Below are 20,172 nucleotides of genomic sequence, written 5' to 3' on the forward strand. Positions count from 1 at the left end.
TATCAATGCGTATTTTATTTATTTCCTCCTCTACCTCACCTCGGTTAGTCAAAAACAACTATGGTACTACATAACCAATTAAAATGGGTTAATTAGGGGTAATTTATTCAAATTTCCCGCCAAGAATTTGATTTTGACACTTGATAGTGGAGCTCACATGTCTCCATTACCGTCAATACCCGTCATGCGAACTATTGATTTGCATTTGCATGAATATTAGAAAACTGTACTGTGATCAACATGTCAATATTAATGACGTGGGGCCATCTAGTAATAATAAAGTGAACTAGATGAGTTGAGGATTGATGAATTAGGCCAGACTAACAATATAAAGAAATTAGTAAGCAAATATTATTTTGACATTGTGTCATCTAGTAGTGGTAAAGTAAACTATCAATAATATAGACTTGGTGGAGCTTTAGACACCTGTAGTTTAAATAAAAAAGCTTATTGTAGGGAATGGATTGTGTTTGGATTATTTAGCATAAATTATTCAAATGTGCCGCCACAAATTTGATTTTGACATATGATAGTGGAGCTTCGAATCTGTCATTAAATAAATTTCATTCAACGAGACGCGTAACTATAAGCCTAAAAATGTATGCCATAGATCTCTTTTACTTTTTCACAAACATTTTCCTATACCGAGCTTCTTTTTTAGCATTACCGAAGGTAATCAAAGGTGGATATTATTATTATAAGCAAACATGTCAAAAAATCAGAAATTAGTTTCCATGTTATATGTTAAAAAACAATTTTCTCTTTTGAAACTTTGAGTCTTGTATCTAGAAATGGTTTGAACTTCTCGTCTTAAAATCAGTTTTTCTCTGACCTATTAGAGTCCTGGTACAAAAAACGTGGATACCTAAATCGTCATGAATCAGCTGATCCTAAATAGCCTTAAAATTTAAAATAAAATTCAAATTTCGCGGGCAGTTTTTGGCAAAATGCCTCTAGCGCCATCTGCGTTCATCTTTATTAAAAAAGGAGACCCACACTCCTCTTTTTTCTCTGGTTCTTCATTTCATCCCATAATTCACTTTAACAGTAGAAAGAACTCTGTCAGTGCATCTGTGACGTAGCGCCATCTATCGCTGATGAACAAAACTAGAAAATATATCGGCTTTGAGCTGTAGTGTGTTAGTTTTGCCATCTAGTAGAGTATATAATAAACTGACTTAAAAAGAACATGGGTTTTGGTGAAGCTACCGTAATGTAAACTAAGTAGAGCCATATTCTGTTCATTACGAATAGAATACTAGAACGAATATATTGAGTTAATGAAGGTGAAGAAATCTATTTTGTGCAAATAATCCAGTATTTGATTTATTATAAATTGCGTCATCTGCTGACGATAGGTTGAACTAATAAATATCGATTGTGGTGGTGATGCAACAATCTGTAATTTATTCTATGCTGAAATTAACTATTTTATAAGATTTTCAGCCACTTTTGATGCCAGTGAAATTATTTGTCGTATATCAATACGTATTTTCTTTAACTCATCTTCAGAGTCCCAAAAAAACTAAGTAATAAGGAAATAAAATGGTTTAAATTATTCAAATCTCCCGCCATAAATTTGATTTTGACACGTTTTAGTGGTATGGCTCACTCTGTCATTAACGTCAATAGCTGTCATAGGAACTATTGGTTTGTATTTGCATTGTCAATATTAAAGGCGTGGAGCTATCTAGTAATAATAAACTGAACTAGATGACTTATTCATTAGTAAGAAATTAGTAAGCAAATAATATTTTATTATACGCTGTGCCATCTAGTAGTGGAAACGTATACTATATACAATATAGACTTTGGTGGAACTGAAGACATTTGAAGTATGAGTAAAAACGCTTACGGTAGGGAGTAGATTGTGTTTGAATTATTTAGTATAAATTATTCAGATTTCCCGCCACAAATTTAATTTTGACATATGATAGTGGATCTGTCATCAAAAGAATTCTTAGGCTTCCATTTGAATCTCTGTCATCTGTCCATCTGTCAGTAAATTAATTTATGGCATTTATCACCACGTACTCCTTTAAACATATAATTTATTCTTTCACTTCAATCCATGCTTTAATTTAATAGTAGAATTCTATAATATGTCAAAGTAGTCTTTGACAAATTAAACTGGATATTATATTAACTGTAGCGTCCGTGTGATGTCATCTAGTAGAGGTAAATAGACTTAGAAAGAACATGGATTTTGGTGAAGCTACTACTGTAAACCAAGTAAGGCCATCTATTAAGTACGAACTCTCATTACAACAAATATTGACATTTGTGGAAGTGCAGAAATCCAAAAATCTAGTATATGATTTCTTTTATAAGTCGCGCCATCTGTTGACGATAAGTTGAACTGAAAAATATTGATTGTGGTGGTAATGCACCAATAGGTAATTAATTCTATACTTAAATTATATCAAAAGTATATACTTAAATTATATACTTTTGATAGCAGTTAAATTATTTTTCGAATATCAATGCGTATTTTATTTATTTCCTCCTTTACCTCATCCTACATAATTAAAATAAGGAATTAAAAAAATGCTTAATTCATTCAAATTTCCCGCCTTGAATTTGATGTTGATATAATATGAGAGTAAAGCTCATTCTGTCATTACCGTCAAAATAGCTGTCAAAGGAATGCTAAGGTTTGCATTTACATGGCGTAAAATTCACGCATATTGCATAAGTTGCGTTATCTGGTATTAAATATCTAAAGAAATGTTAAAGAAATTTCATTCATATGCCATTCACTCTATAAATATTTATTTGTTCCATCGTCACATTCCATATCATTTTTTTTGGTGCCGTTATCTATCGCTGATGAACTGATGAAGTAAAGTAATTAAATAAGGTCTTTGAACTGTAGAAACTTGTACTGTAACTTATGAATTAGAGCAATAAGTAGTGTTATCTAGTAGCATTAAGGTAAACTATAAGTAATATAGACTTAAGTGGAGCTGTAGAAACCTGTAGTCTGGACCTATCTAGGTTGTCTGTAATTTATAAAAAAGAATTTCGTTCATGGCATATATGACAACATGCTCTCTATATATATTGATCCATTACATTTGATTTTAATTAATATTGATTTATATTAAAATATAAACTTTTAGTAGTAGCGGGAGAGAGATGCCATCAAGTAGAAAATAGATGAACTGACATAGAAAGAATATGGATTTTTGGTACATTAATGTAAACCTAGTCGAGCCATCTATTGGCCATGAATGATTTACTAGAAGAAATATTGACTTTCATGAAGGTACAGAAATCTGTAATATTTGCAAAACTTCCAGTAAATGATTTTTTATATGTAGCGTCATCTGCTAACGATAGGTTGAACTGAAAATTATTGATTGTGATGGTGCTGCTGCAATCTGTAATATAATTAAAAAAAATTGATTAGTATTACGCCTGCCATCTAGTGGTGATTATTTGAGTTAAAAGCATTATTGGCTTTACTGTTGCAGCGGCCCTCTTAAGTAGATACCAGCTGAACTAGGTGAAATATTGACTTTGATTAATTTATAGAAAACTGTAAAAAAATTAAAAAGGCAGTTAATAATTTTTTATTTATTCTCCTTGTAAACTCATTTCCTAGACAAAGCAAACACATTGGACGCATATTCTCAGAATATTTAAATGCTTCAGTATCTCAATTAGTATATCCTAAGGATACTCTAGATCTCTTCCTAAAGAGTTATATACCTATACACAGTATTGAGCATTGATGGGATGTATTCCTGAGAATCGAGATGTATTTCCTCCATTAAAATAAATGCCGCATATTCCTTGAATATTCTAAGGGGTGCATTTAACTCTTAGAAATTTTTAAGGAACAAAACTACTATTTCCAATAAAAACCCCACATGTTCAAATTTTGTATAAGGTTTATTTAGAATATATTCATGATGTATAACATATAAATAAAACAATATCCATATGTACACACTTCAATATTGAAATTCATTATAATGGCATGATTTTTTTTTAGACAATAATTAACAATAAATTTTGCTATCGTATATAATATTATAATTAATTAAAAATTTATTTAGTAGGTAACAACGAGTTTTAGGTGTGTTTTTTTTCTTAAATACGAAATTATCCCTTTTTTTTCTATACTTAATTTAGCTTAAAATGGGTTGGACGATAAATCAATTTTTTTTTTATAAAAAAGTTAAATATATATAGTAACATCATCATTTTTTTACATTATAATTACAAAAGGACATTTTACAATAAAATATTTGGCTGCTAACACACAATTATAGGAATAGGATATGTATTGTACCGTATTATAAGGTTAAAATTATAATAAAGAAAATACAAGATTACAAGTTGAAATTGGGATCAAAAGAACACTTTTGAATATTTTTTTTCTAAATAAAAATATTCAGGATCTATCTGAAATTAAGTATGCATTTATAGTTTATTTATTTTTAACGATATTCGGTTAAATTACCAGATTTCACGCTTTTTTTTCTGCTGACTATCAAAGTGAAATCAAAAAAAAAATTAGGAGTTGTTTCAATGGTACACACTATATGTATATAAATACATCGATTGATAGCAAACTTCTTTCAAGTCAAACATTTTGAGCATTTTAATACGATTTTCGATGATTCTTATATTCTAAGTCCTAAATTATCGAAGTTTTTTTGTTTACAGAAAGTATATGTCAACGTTCTTCTTCGCTAATTATGTCAACTGTCTTGCAGAAATTAAGTACAGTTCAGAAATTGCAGCTCTTAATTCTTCTTTGTTTATTGACAACTGCCTGGACAAAATAATTTTTTAATTGTTTACTTAATTCAGCACACCAATTTTCTTCATCTTTAATGAGATCAACTCCCTGGAAGAAATGATCGATTTTTCTGAATTTAGTAGGACGAATTTTTGGGTTGTTTGTAGGCAAGTCATGTTAATTGTGACCTATTCCAGCCATGTTCTGATTTAAAAGAAAGAAATAAAAATGAGACAGAATTTAAAAATTCTGGCTTTTTAAAATTACTTCCATTTTGTTAAAAAAAAAATAAGACATTTATATAATGCATGAAAGAATTAAAAAAATACTTCAAATTCCTGGAAGAAATCTGAAAATAATTCAACCTCCTGCAAGAACTGCCTGGAAGAATTATTTTTAATTCCTGGACGAAATCAAGATTATAATTTCAATTTCCTGGAAGAAATCATAAATTAATGACTTGAAGAATTTAGTTAGTAAAGTAATTGAACCGGTGTAAGCAGAAAGGGCAATCGATATTTCAGAAAAGAATCAATATTTTGACAAATTGCCATTATACCTAAAATGTGTTCTCCTATGGTAGACGCAACGGATTATGCATAAGGGGCACAAGTCCGCATCCCCGATGTCTTAGAAATGTCGGGTAATAATGCATAAAAGGCACACGTCAGTGACATGTGCCGTTTATGCGAAATGTTAGTGTTTCAAATGGTGGGGTCATCATGTGTTTGTCGTGCGTTTTACGTCATCAGCAAAAATTCGACTTCAGTTAATCTGTTGGTTGCTTCGGGAACAGTTGTACGTGGTTTTAGTTTCATTTGACATGGATGACAATTCTGAATTAACACCTAATAAAAGACGAAAAGCAGAGCCTTCTAAGTATGCTCGCAACATACAGAAAAAGGCAAGATTGGAAGGAAAGTCTTATAAAAACAGCAAGGAGAGACGTTTGTGAGAAAAAAATTAATAATGGAGTCCTTTGCAGGTAGGTTCTTTTATAGTATTTTTGGCACATCGGTTAATTACATTTTATTTAGTTGTAGAATGAAATGCTCTGAAAAGTTCTCTGATTTAGGCGATTTGTCAACGATTTTATACTTTAAGCTCTAAAAACGAACAAGACATTTTTCTACAGGGTCTTGTGGATATGATGGAAGTAAAGCAGCGGCGTCCTCGACCAGGTGACAAAAATAAACCCAAACCAAAAAGTTTCAAGTACTACTCATTTAAAGGAAGTTCCAAAGTAGAGATTTGTGGTAAAGCATTTTTGAATTTATATGCTATCACGTACAAACGCATCAGGAGAATTAACACCTTATTCTCACAAGGCAAGTCACCGAATGACTTACGCGAAAAAATGACAAGTGTATAATACTTTCACAGAAGAAATTCGGAATTGTGTAAAGGAACACATACAATCATTTCCTACAAAAATCAACTATTTAGGACGTGAAAAACATTATTTGAATAGCCAGCTAAATTTGACAAAAATGCATCAGCTTTACCTAGAGAAGTATCCAAACCAAAAGGTAAGCTTTTCATTTTATATATGCTTTTTCCGTGAAAATGTTAATCTCTCTTTCGGAAGACCACAAGTTGATGTTTGTTTGACTTGTGAATTACTAAATAACAAAATAAAAGACCAAAATTTGAATGACACGGCCAAGCGTACTGCCGTCCCAGAATTGATACTTCACAAACGAAGGGCTAAAAATTTTATTCAAAAATAACCAAAGATAATGAATAAAAAAAAATAAAGACCAAGTTCTGTCATTGGCCTTCGATTTTATGCAAAATGTCCAGTTACCCACAACGTCTGTGGGTGAGGTATTTTACTACCAGCAGCTTACTGTGTCCGTATTTTGTATTCACAATCTTAAGACAAATAAATCCAGGATGTACGTTTACCACGAGGGACAGGCAAAGAAAACAGCTGACGAAATTTGTACGTTTAATGAATTCAAGGAAAATCAATCGGAGCCTCATCTTTACAGTGATAACTGCTGGGGCCAAAACAAGAATCATACTATGGTCAGGATGCTTTTAGCTCTCACAGATTCTGGTAAATTTAGCATGATTTTGGCACTTTTTTCCAGTTAGGGGGGATTCATTTCTCCCGTGTGACAGGAACAGGGACGGAAACATGATAGAATATGCACCATTCACGAGATCCCCACGATTATTATTACCAGTACAAAAAATAATACAAAATTTTCAGTCAAAGAGATTGCAACAAGTGACGTATTAGATTTCAAAAACTGGTGGGGAAAATTTTATAAAAAAACCTGTGTCTCTGAAGAAACAAGGTCAACTTTCAAATAAGCACCTTTTCATGTTTTAAGTACACATCCCAACAAAAAGGCATCTGTTCAAGCCTATCCTTTTACTGACGGTTTGGTGTCACATACATTTAATTTATCACAACCTGGAATCGCCTGCCCAACTTTGCCAACGAGCCCTGCGCATCCCTTAGGAAAAGTTCCTATTAAGGCCAACAAAATGAAGCATATAAGGAAAGGCACTGCTTTTGTTGCAGAAGAACACAAACCATATTTTGATGCTTTTCTTCAGTGGCCTATAATCAACAATCAATGAGTGATCTGAAGTTTAGTTTTTCCAAAACATTGTACTCTTCTATTGAAATTAGCTGTTTATTTTTGACTTGTACTTTACATAACTAAAGCTGTCTTAAAAAAAATAAATATTTTTCAAATTAACTAAATAGCATTATTTGCAAAAAGGGCACATGTCAATTCTTTAAGTCTTCTGGGGGAGCTAAAATCAATTTTTAAATTTAAAATAGAAGGAGACAAATCGTGCTATTCAAACTACAAATCAATAATTATAACAATAAATGTTAATAATTTTACTTAATTTGATGAAAAAAACAGTTTTTATCGATTTCCCAAAAATTTGTTTTTTTGACATGTGCCCTTTTTGTTTACATCGATTCAGTTGGTAAGAAAGTTAGTAAGTTTTAATCAAAACAAAAATGCCTCCTACATATGGTTAAATTACTTTAATTCACAGTTTTTCCTTCTTTTTTTTCTAGTCTTCTTCTGAACTAATAATGACGTCGATCAATTTCTTAAAGGAAATAAAAAAAAAATTACAGGCAGTTGAGTTACTAGATATTTTATCGTTTCTCTCTTCTGATTCTTTAATCCTGTTAACTACCTAAAAGAAACTGTTGATATAATTTTTTACAGGCAATTCATTCAACAATTCTCCGTCATCTTTAATGACAACTGCCTGGAAGAAATGATCAAAATTTTCTTACATGCAAATAAATTATTTTTGCCTTTTCTTTTATTTTTTCTTCTTAATTTTTTTCCTTTTTAAATGTATTAACTGCTAATAAAATTTAACAGGCTAGAAAAAATTAGTTACGACTTCAGTACCACTTCTTAACTAACTTAATATTGGTCCAGAATTTTAAATATACTTGTAATAAAATAATTAATTTTTATTTAAATTTCGTAGTGAGATAATTTGAACCAAAACCGGTCTGAACGTTGTTACGTTAGAATCAAATTTGGGAGACCCTGTATGAAATTTTTAAAAACTATTTAATATTGAATTAGGTACCGCTAGATTTCTAGAACTTAAGTTAGCAGAAGATTCAGATGTAAATTCTCAAATGTTTTAGTGATATCCAATAGCACACAAGGACAGCAAAACAAATTAACAAAAGCAGTGGAAATATCGTTAGTGATTCTTAGCGGAACAGTAACACATCCATAATGTGACCTAAAGCCTGACTGAAACTTTGAAAGTATATTTTTTATAGAGAGACAATGCGCTCTGATTATCTATCACTTTGTAAAGGATTTTGGAGCCTGCTGGTGATATGCCTATTAACATTTATACTTAATGAATCATTTACCTTTAGGAATGGGGTAATAAGAGCCATCTTCAAGCCAGTCTGTCAAGAGAAATTAACTAAGGCCTTTAAACAGAATAAACGTAAATAAGCAATAAATAAATTTCCTTGTGATAAATGTTTAAGCATTAACACAAAAGCTGTATTCCGAGCATTAAGTCAGGATACAGAATATATAAGGTGTCCCCTTTTAAATGGTCAAAAATGCTACAGTATGTACAGGTACCATAAGAATGTAGTTTGAGATAGGACATCGATGGTCGGAATTGGCCGGTTTTCAAAATACAGGGTGTGGTAAATTTTCAACAAAGTTTTACGTATTTTTATAAAATATATAAATTTATTTTTTTTTTACTAATAAATTGACCATGCATAAAAATGCCAAGAAATAGTCCTATAGAATCTTTTCTCAAAGGGACCGGCTTACATTAAATAGTAATGAAAGTCACAGGTCTCAAATTTATTAAAATAAAAGTCAAAGGATTACACGTGTTTCGCTAATACTAGGCATCATCAGATCCACTTGTGTATTCACTAATTAAAAAAAAGAAGCAGAGAACAATACTACATGATACAAGTGAAGGGTAGAAATCAGACGGAGACTACTTACTACATATTAAAATTATATAAACAATTTATTTTTATTTTATTAGTGAATACACAAGTGGATCTAATGATTCTTAGTATGAACGAAACACGTGTAATCTTTTGACTTTTATTTTAATAAATTTGAGACCTGTGACTTAGAGTTTGTTTCATTACTATTTAATGCATAAAAATGTTTTTTTTTCCGCGGAAATTCTATGTCGGACGAAAAAAAAAGTCGAGAACTCAAATTTGCCCTCAAATAAACGGGGATTATAAAAATAGGTTTTATTTCACAGAAAAGCAGTGGCGTACATAATATTTTTCAAAAATATTGAAACTTTTAAAAAATGTCCTCCATCAAGAAATTACTGTTGATACTCAGAGAGTGTGTGCTAAATTTCATAAACATATCAACAACAAGTTATTAAATTTATGACGAAGAAACGATTTTTCTTTTAAGATTTTAACACCCTGTAGCTCAAAATATAAGGGATTTATTTGCCTTTATTTTTCTAAATTGATAACCTTCCGCAAAAAAAAAACAAAGCTTGATGCAAACTTAATTTTAGACTCTTTGAATACAGCCAACATGACAGCATTTTAAACGCAAAACAAACATAAAAAACACTTAAACTAAAAAGAAAACATTCCCTATACCGGTGTAGTCCTTCTCATATTATCACACTCGAAATTCTTCCTTGCGCCACCCCCACCGTTATTGCCGCTCCGTGAGTTAATACTGACGATACTCTGCGCGCGCACCGGTAACGGCTCGTCCAAGTCGAAAGTGACGAACTCGTGAGGGAGACTCGGCGAATATTCGTCGAAATACGGTTCGGGCAAATCGTCCAAATTGACGTCGGCCGTTGTCGAGACCGTGTTCAACGTGACGTCACGGGACATGGCCCGATCCCGATTCGAGAAATGCTCGTCGAACTGATAAGATATTGTCGGGGGCGGGGGGAAGTCGTAGAACGACGTCGCGACGTCTTTTAGGGAGGGCGTCGATTGATGGAAACGCATCCGGTGCAGGGAGCACGGTGACTCTCGGACTGTCGCTGAGGTGTCTTTTGGTGGTAGAGGAATTCTATTAAAAATTAAAAAAAAAAGTTATCAGGGTAAATATGCCGTTCAAAATGTAGGTTTTAAAAGAATGACGATTGATATTTTAGACCTAAAAATATAGTTACTGCACTACAAACAATAGGAGTAAATCTAAATTTTCTTTAAGCTATACAGTGCGTCCCAAAAGTTTGAAAATGTCTGAATTCATTTAAAATTAGGCGTTTGGAAAAACGCTTGGACCCCTCGACTTTTATTTCAAGTTACGCTTTTTTCGACGCGAAGTATCTATATACAGGGTTGCTCAAAAATAAATTTGGACCATAAACTTAATTCTTTCAAATGAAAGCAACTTTTTTTTTGAATTTCGCAATGAACGTCCTTTACTTAAACTTAACAGTTACCGAAAAAAACACGGCCGAACATTATTACTGTTGACCGCATATTTTCATAAAAAATGTATGTCAAATGGCTATTGCCAATTGTACCAGTCTTCACAATGGTGAAGTTAACGGAACAAGAAAAAACAGAAATTCTGTGCATGTTTGGGTTTGGTGATAGAACACGTACTCAAAGAGAAGCTGCTCAATTATCTAATTGAAATCCATCCTGATGGTCCTCCGATATGTCAAAAGGTGGTAAAAGAATAAAGGTTAATTTTATAGATTTCGGTCATCATATTGGGCAACAGAAAATCCGCATTGGCTGATGGAGGTGAATACCCGGTACCCTTAAGAATTAAATGTGTGGTGTAGAATAATGCACGGAAGAGTAATAGGTCAATTTTTCTTTGAAGAGACTTTAACGGGACAAGTGAATCTCGAGTTTCTTATTGGCACTGTGCGTATTTTTGGATGAAACCTTTTCCAATCGGTGTATAGGAAGGAGAGGACCCATCGAATGGCCTGCTAGCTCACCTGACCTAACACCAATGGACTTTTTCTTGTGGAGATATCTGAAGTCAAAAGTATTTGTTATTAGGCTAAGTAATCTAGACGATTTGAAAGAGAGAAAATGTGCAACGAGAGTTGGCAACCATTTTGAACATTTTATTTAATTTTTATTATTTTTTTTGTTTTTTTTACATGAATCGTGTTTTTTTCTATAACTGTTGAAAATCGCCGGGTCCGAGCGTTTCTGCAAAAAAACCCATCGCTTAATTTTAAACGAATTTAGACATAACTTTTGGGACGTACTATAAATTCCTAAAACATCAATAACTTATTTTTTATTTATAAAATTAGTATTTTTCATTGAAATTTCCAATTCAATAAAATTTAATGTAAATTAACTTCGTAAATATAAGTTGCTAAGTAAAAATACTCAAATCATAATTTTTTTTTAACCTAATATTTTATGTTTTGACATTAACGGACAACTTATAACTGAATCAAGAATCCACAGGTCTCATTTTTTAGTGAAAAAATAAGTTTTTTTGCAAAATTTGTAGCATTTCTTTATAATCAATTCATGCTTATCATAAGCACGAATTTTTACATCGAAACTCACATTGTGACATATTTTTTGTGTTTTCTAATTATAGGTTAGATCTGCAAATTTGTACGGGATTAAGAAAACAGCGAATAGACAGAAAAAACAACTATTTATGTGTTCTGCTTCTCAATGTTCTCATACAGATGGTAAAAAACAAAATTTTTGCAAGAGTCCGATATATCACAGGTTAAAAAATCAACCTGTCAAGTTTTAAATATTTTTTTAAGTTTAAAATAATTTCCTAAATACCGACGGTTTGGAACAAAAATTGGCACCTGGGGGTTTTTTGACATAAACAATTTGAATTTTTCCTTAATTTAACTTTTACTTGTAGAAAGCGCTATCGGCATAAAAAAAACAAAATCATGGACCAAAAATTCCAGGCAGCTGAGACTACGTCCGGGAAATACCTCAACTGGAATAAGAAATTAAAAAAAAATCACGAATTTAGAATTTCAGGCAGTCGAACCCACATCCCGGATTAACCTCAAACGCCTGAAATTAAAAAAGAAATCCTGAAATTTTACGTAATTGAGATAGTTCAACAGGTTCAACTGCCTGGAATCAAAGAATAAAATAAAACTACTTATGGATCCAGGCAATTGAACCCATGCCCTGGAATTCGAAAATAAAAATCCTGGAATACCAGGCAAATGACACAGTGACTTTCAAGTCTCATGACTTGTATCATATTTTTCATCCAAGAAATGAATTTATTAATCATTTTTCCTAATCAAAAAAGGTACTCTTGCAAACGATTCAAGATAGTCCAGGAATCTTCCAATAAGTACGCGAATCAATGAGGATAAGACTGGATGCATGCATACAAGATAGGAGGTGGACGTATCCATCATTTATTTTGATCGGGTTTTTCAGACCGTTTATTTAGTGTTGCTTTAAAAATACTTAGTTTCGGTTAAAAAAAGATTTGTTTCACTTTTTTCAAAACACATGCATCGATTATTTTAAATTCAAATATTTCGAAAACGGTTAGCCCAATTGACATCTAATACATTTTTTGCGTAATTATTATAAAGAAATTCATTTCTATGACCATAAATATGTACAAAAAGTCATGAGACTTTAAAACTAATAAAAGTTACGTAAATAAAGCCCTTTAAAAGAATGAGTTAAATTTATCATGCCAGGAAACCCCTAGGTACCAATTTTTATTCAGAAATCGGCATTATTTAGGAAATAATGCAGAAAAAGAAATAAATGTTTAATATCCTGTATATTAAAACCCACACATGTATAGGACCTTTTTACCTTAAAAATAGTTAAAAAATTATCCTGTCAAATTAGACACTTACTAAATAACACACTGTATATTTTGTATAACAATTATAATTATTCTAAAAATTATTGAAAGGTAAAGTAGTAATAATAGTTTATGAAGGAAGGTAATATAGGTAAATAAATATATCTACAGAAATGCTAAAATAAATTTGTTTTTGGTAAAATGTGTGTTTCTATACAGAATATTTTCGTAATATTTAGTAACTAATATCTTAAAAATAAAGCAATATATATGAGGGTAAATTTATTTTTGAAAAAATATGTGCTTTTAAGTAACGTATTATTGAATTACATTTAGTTTAGTTATACGTTAAACTGAACATATACAGAAATTATTTCAACGTAGTAATTTAGAAAAGTTTTGTGCTCTGTAAAATTTTTTGCCCAGTGACTTATTAATTTTTATAAGAAGTATAAATTCTATTTTTGTCGTTAGGAAATGCCTTTCTTCTTCTTTTATCTACTACATTTTTTTTCCTTTTTCTTGCTGCTCCTTTCTTCGTTTTAGGTAGTATTTAATTCATAGTTCCATTCATATAGTTGTCATGCGGTTATATAAAGGCTGTAAATTTCAATTTCGATAAAAATTTCAAATACGGTCTTTTTTACTAAGACGGTAGAATTATAGAATGTAAAATTTATTGGAATACATTATATATTGATTAGTTAGTAAAAATCTTACCTATTTCTAGCAGGGCTCCTAGGAAATGTTAAAGTGCTATTTGAATTAACGTAGTAGTAGGGATGTCTTCTGCAAGGATATTCCACAGGTAAGGGTGGGTCAACTATCCTTGGCAAGTTCGTTATCGAAGGCGCCCTGTTTCCTTTTCTTAGTTCGTCAAAGTATTTTCTCTTCCAGTGGTATTGCACTCTAAAAATATTTAATTAAGTGGAAAGGAATCATTTTAAATTTTGAATATTTCAGGGCAATAATGGTTGAACCCTTACCTGTACATAAATAAAAAAATACACCCTAACCCAGCAAAATTAGTGGCAATCAAGCCTACTATGTACAAGAAAAACGAGTATCCATAAGTATACTCGAACAATGGCGGACGTATTGCTGACACAGATCTTAGCTTACTGCCCACTTCTGCTTTAAATAGGGCTATATACACTATCAGGCCTAACAGCATTAATAAACCTAAAAATAATAATAATATCGCATATTTTTTTAAAACGTGGGCTTTCAAGATACTCACCTGTTAACACAAATAATAGTCCAGACACAAAAGTATAGACGCCCCTGTACCTCACACATTGCCCCAATACTGAGCAAACAAAGGCAGCAGTCATTGTGCAACTTGCTAGTAGAAAAAAAATGGCAACCTTAGATACTACATCTGAAACAACAAGCGAATTTACAATATTTACTGTAAAATTCATATAAGATGCCTTACATGGTATAACCAAAGTTGAGTCTTGTATATCAGGACTGTAGTCTTGAGCAAAATAATCAATTCGCTTGCAGTGGAAGTTGTCATCTCCAGCTGAAACAAAAAAAAAGGGAATTATTAACCTTGTACAGTAAAAATTTAATTTTTCAATTAGACAACTCGTGTCCCTTATCGCTGTAAACGAAAACACGTCACGTCCTATCGTTGATTATCCCGTGAGTTAATTGCGGACCCAAAAGGAGAAGTTTAATGTCATTTACCTTCGAGCCGGGGCAACGAGAGTTCTTCATGCTCCTTTATCTAATTAGACTTAGCCTTTACGTATGTTGAGTATTTTGTTAATTTCTCCATCCCAGTTTGGGTTTGTCAAATTTCTGACCTTTACTTTCTCGAAAAAATATTTAGATATGCCATATTGAACAATAGAAATTATAATAAATCATGAGGAGCGAAAAACTAAAAAAAAAACATAAAGGCGTTTAAGAAAAACTGAAAATTATAAAGGTTATGTGACAATTTTGGTGAGTTTTCATAACCAGTTTCTCCAGACTTAAAAGAATCTTTTAATATCCCGAAAGTTGTCTAACCAACGATTTGTTTTTCATTCTTCCAGGTGACAAAAATAAAAAATATTACATGTTGCCAAATTAAAAAAAAAACATGTAACAATGTCTTTACACTAAAAATTAATTCAAATAAATTCCTGGCATAAACCAGATTTAGTACTTTTAAGAACATATTTTTTTATTTATTTGAATTACTTATAAAATGGAGATTTTGTGCCCTAAGAAATATTAAATATTTCTAAAAACCGTTAAGAAATTTGAAAAAAATAAGCTTTATATCTCCATATTGGCTTTGGCACTCAATGAATTTAGATGTCCATGGTCAATGAACACCTATTTATATAGATTAAAAAAAATTAAATATCAAAATCTCTTTATTTTTATATCGAAGACATAAAAAATATAACAAATCGTAAGGACAGAAAAAAGTTTAAGAAGAAGAAAAATGAGACAAATAACAAATATTTCATAAAACCCCAATAAAAGTAAGAATTAAAGGCACTAAGTAGCGAATTTAGTAAGTAATAAATAAAAGATAATAGGTTCATATGAAGGAGTTTTCCAGAATTTTCAGCAATAAATAAAGGTGCATTAGAAAACCATGTTGATTTTCTTTTGAGTACGTAGTTTTAAGCTTAGTTAATAATGCTGATGTTATTAAAATTTTGTGGACAAAATTTGCAAGGTGTAAATTACATCTGTTAGACCAATTTGTTTCGGATATTTTGTGGGATACATGAACTCCTTTTTTAATTAACAGCATTTTTTGTATTGTTAGTTTTTCAAACAAGGGTAAACGAGGTATATTTTATAAAGTCTTACTAAAATAGTGGCTAAGAATAAGACAGTTACAAAGTCGTTTTTTCAATTTTAAATTTAGGTGAATACCTTTGACTTAAAATGAATTTAAGAGATAAAAAAATAAGACAGACAAAGAAAGGGTAAACTTACATTTATAGAAGTTGTTGCAAATTAATTTATTAATAACGTTAAAATTAAAATTGTTTTACGGTTTCAGACACTTAAGGCATTTGTTTAAGATTATGCCTTAACTGCCTGAAATCATTCATTGCTTAATTAATTAAATAAATCTTGGATTACTAATTAATTTTGGAAACATGAAATAAACAATTAATTTACTAATATAGTTTAAGTTAAATTGTTTTACAATTCCAGGCAGTTGAATCATTTTAATTAAGGCTAGGTCTGAACTGCTTGGAATAATTCTTTGCTTAATTAAATTAATTAGTCTAAGCGTGGTTTACTAATTAAACTTGGAAATATGAAATCAATAATTAATTTATTAATGTCGTTAAATTTAAAATTGTTTCACAATTTTAGGCAGTTTTTAGTTAATTATGATTAAGATTTTTTAAATTATATCTCAACTGCCTGGAATAATTCATTGCATAATTAATTAGATTATGAATTGCATTAGAGTTACTATTTATTTTACAATTTCAGAAAGTTAAATTATTTTAATTAGGATTGGATCTCAACTCTCTGGAATAATTCGTTGCAAATTAATTAATTAAACTTTTAGGACTAATTAATTTTGGAAACATGGAATAACTAATTACATTATGAATTCAGTAGAGTTATAATTTATTTTACAATTCCAGACAATTATTGAGTCACTTTAATTTTACATAAAGTCCTAGTGCCTAGGATAATCCATTAAATAATTAATTAATTAATTAATTTGAAAAAAATCAAATGAGTAATTAATTTATTATTTCTGTTAAAGCTAAAATTGTTTTACAATTCCAGGCAGTTGAATTATCATAATTAAGATAAAGTCTCAACAGCCTGGAGTAATCCATTGACAAATTAATTAATTAAAACTCGGATAGATAATTAATTTTGTAAACATGGAATAAATATTTAATTTATTAATTGTGTATCAGTTGACCTGTAGATTTTTTAAATTCCAAGTATTTTAATAAAAATTGTATCTTAACTGCCTGGAATAATTCATTGCCTAATTAATGAACCAAACTTACATCACTACTTAATTTTGGAAACGCGGAATAATTATGAATTCAGTAGGTATAATTTGTTTTACAATTTCAGATAATTGAGGCATTTTAATTAACATAAAGTCTTAACTGCTTGGAGTAATCCATTAAATAATTAATTGATTAATTAAAACTTGGATTACTAATTAATTTATTATTTCTGTTAAAGCTAAAATTGTTTTACAATTCCAGGCAGTTGAATCATAATAATTAAGATAAATTCTCAACTGCCTGGAATAATCCATTGAAAAATTAATTAATTAAAACTCGGTTAGTTAATTAATTCTGTAAACATCGAATAGATATTTATGATTCCAGGCAGTTTAATTATTTTAATTAAGGTTAGAGTTCAACTTCTTGGATTAATTCATTGTATAATTAATTAAAACTAGTATCACTAATTAATTTTGGAACGTGTCATAAATATCTAATATATTTATCGCGTCAAAGTTCCAGGCGGTTATATAATTTTAATTAATATTAGGTCTTAAGTGCGTGGAATAATAAATTATTAAATTTTTATATGACGTTTAAGTTAAAAGTTTATTTTACAATTCCAAGCAGTCATTTTAATTAAAATTATCCGTCGACTGCTAGGACTTCCGTCGTTGCCTAATTAATTAATTAAAACTCGGGTCACTAGTTAATTTTATACGCATGAGATAAATAATTAATTCATTAATCGCGTTAAAGTAATAATTATTTCACAATTCTCGGCAATTCAATGATTTTAATTAATATTAGGTCTCAACTGCCTGGAATAATTCTTTGTCTAATTAATTAGTTAAATCCAGCAATACTAAAAATTTTTGAAACATTGAATAACTGCTTGACTTAATAATGGCGTTAAAATAAACATTGGTTACAATTATAGGTACTTGAATCATTATAATTAAGAGTAAGCCTGAACTAACTGGAATAATTAATTAATTAATATTTTTTTAACGTTTAAGTTAAATATTTATTTTGCATTTTTAGGCAGTTGAGGCATATTAATTTGGGGTAAACCTTAATTGCCTGGTATTAGTAATTAATTAATTTTTAATTAAGGTTTAAGTTAAAAACTTATTTTACCATTCCAGGCAGTTGAATCATAATAATTAAGATAAATTCTTAACTGCCTGGAATAATCCATTGACAAATTAATTAATTAAAACTCGGTTAGTTAATTAATTTTGTAAACATCGAATAGATATTTAATTTTGTAAATGTGTTTAAGTTAAAATTGTAATATGATTCCAGGCCGTTGAATCATTTTAATTAAGGTTAGATTTCAACTTCTTGGATTAATTCATTGCATAATTAGTTAAAACTAGTATCACTAGTTAATTTTGGAAACATGTAATAATATTTGATTTATTCATCACGTCAAAATTCCAGGCAGTAATATAGTTTTAATTAATATTAGTTCTTAAGTGCGTGGATCAATAAATTAATAAATTTTTATATGACGTTTAAGTTAAAAGTTTATTTTACAATGCCAGGCAGTTATCCTGTAGATTTTTTAAATTTTAAGCATTTTAATTAAAATTATATGTCAACTGCCAGGACTGCCATCATTGCCTAATTTATTAAATAAAATCCTTAATTGAAATTTATAAATTAAAATTTTTAATTAAATTTAAAGTTTTAAGGTCAATTTTGTACGCATGGGATAAATAATTAATTTATTAATCGCGTTAGAGTAATAAGTGTTTCACAATTTCAGGCAGTTGAATGATTTTAATTAATATTAAGTCTCAACTGCCTACAATAATTATTTGTCTAATTAATTCATTAAATCCAGAAACACTACAAATTTTGAAAATATTGAATAATTACTTAACTTAATAATAGCGTTAAAATTAAAATTGTTTACAATTTCAGGTAGTTAAATATTTTTAATTAAGAGTAGGCCTGAACTACCTGGAATAATTAATTAATAATTTTTTTTTGATGTTTAGGTTAAAAATTTATTTTGCATTTTTAGGCAGTTGAGGCACTTTAATTTGGCGTAAACCTTAATTGCCTGGTATAAGTAATAATTAATTTTTAATTAAGGTTTAAGTTAAAAACCTATTTTACAATTTCGGGCAGTTGAATTATTTTAATTAAGATTAAGCCTTAACTGCCTGGAAAAAATGATTTGATTAATTTTTTATTCACGTTTAAGCTACCTTTTATTTTATAATTCCAGGCATGTAGATTGTTTTAAACTTAAACAAATATTTTAATTAAAATTATGCCTCAACTGGATGGAATATATAATGTAATAAATAATTAATTAATTAAATCTAATACACCCAAAACAAACAAATTTCAGTTAAAAATATTTGATCAATAAAACTTGGACTCAAAGAACTATGTTAATGGATGTATCATCTGCATTGAAAAAAGTTGAAAATTAAAAGAAATGCTTTATTAAACGCAATATATCTATAAAATAGCATTTTCTCTCCCTATTTATTTAAAATATTTTATAAAGATTAACTGAAAAAGCGATTGGTAGTTTAAACATCAAAAAACCTGTTATTAACAAACGCTTTTTTATTACTCAAAGACGTGTTAACTTATTGATGGAGAAACCCTTTTCGGAACATCCAGACAAGTCAATTTGTCCAAATCACAACGAAATCCTGAAACTTGGAACTGGCTGTGCCGTAATCAAGGCGTGTCGTGTCATTTTCCGGGCCTAAATGAAAGGGTCTTGAAATATTGCCGGTATTTGTTTAGAATGTCAACGTGAGCCTGGATGTGGAAATGTGACGAAAATAGAACACTCTCTAGCGCGAATCACGTCGGACGAAAATACGACGTGTCGCTGGTGTGGATATATACGTCGACAACGTCACTCGGTTTTGTCGTTTAAAGTGAAAAAAATCGTTTGTTTTAGTGGATTTTTGGGTAATATTAAACCATAAAAAATTCCTTAATTTTTCCAGTAATATGAACTTCTCTTTATCTTCAATCTGTTTAATTGAAATTGCATGAAAAACAGTCTTATTTTAATGTAATTTATTAAAAACTTTCTATCTGGATCAATTTGTATAATCCTTGTGGTGAATACAGAGCCATCCAACCAACAAGGTGAAAGAAATAAAATTTTGACAAAAAAGGCTTACTTTATTTACTT

The 20,172-nt window shown here is 30.0% G+C and overlaps 1 protein-coding gene across 1 annotated transcript in view; it reads right to left on the reverse strand.

The window, feature by feature from the left end:
* Positions 1-9,678: 9,678 nt before the first annotated feature.
* LOC126737504 (voltage-dependent calcium channel gamma-4 subunit) overlaps positions 9,679-20,172 on the reverse strand; it is a 361,580-nt gene continuing 351,086 nt past the window's right edge. The window contains exons 3-7 of the mRNA XM_050442427.1: positions 14,480-14,569; positions 14,282-14,422; positions 14,028-14,223; positions 13,762-13,950; positions 9,679-10,311 (exon numbers count right to left, since the gene is read on the reverse strand). Coding sequence (XP_050298384.1) covers positions 9,876-10,311; positions 13,762-13,950; positions 14,028-14,223; positions 14,282-14,422; positions 14,480-14,569 — 1,052 coding nt within the window. The 3' untranslated portion in view covers positions 9,679-9,875. The remainder of the gene's footprint in view (positions 10,312-13,761; positions 13,951-14,027; positions 14,224-14,281; positions 14,423-14,479; positions 14,570-20,172) is intronic.

This window comes from Anthonomus grandis, chromosome 6 (genome assembly GCF_022605725.1).
Source record: "Anthonomus grandis grandis chromosome 6, icAntGran1.3, whole genome shotgun sequence".
Classification (NCBI taxonomy): Eukaryota; Metazoa; Arthropoda; class Insecta; order Coleoptera; family Curculionidae; genus Anthonomus; species Anthonomus grandis.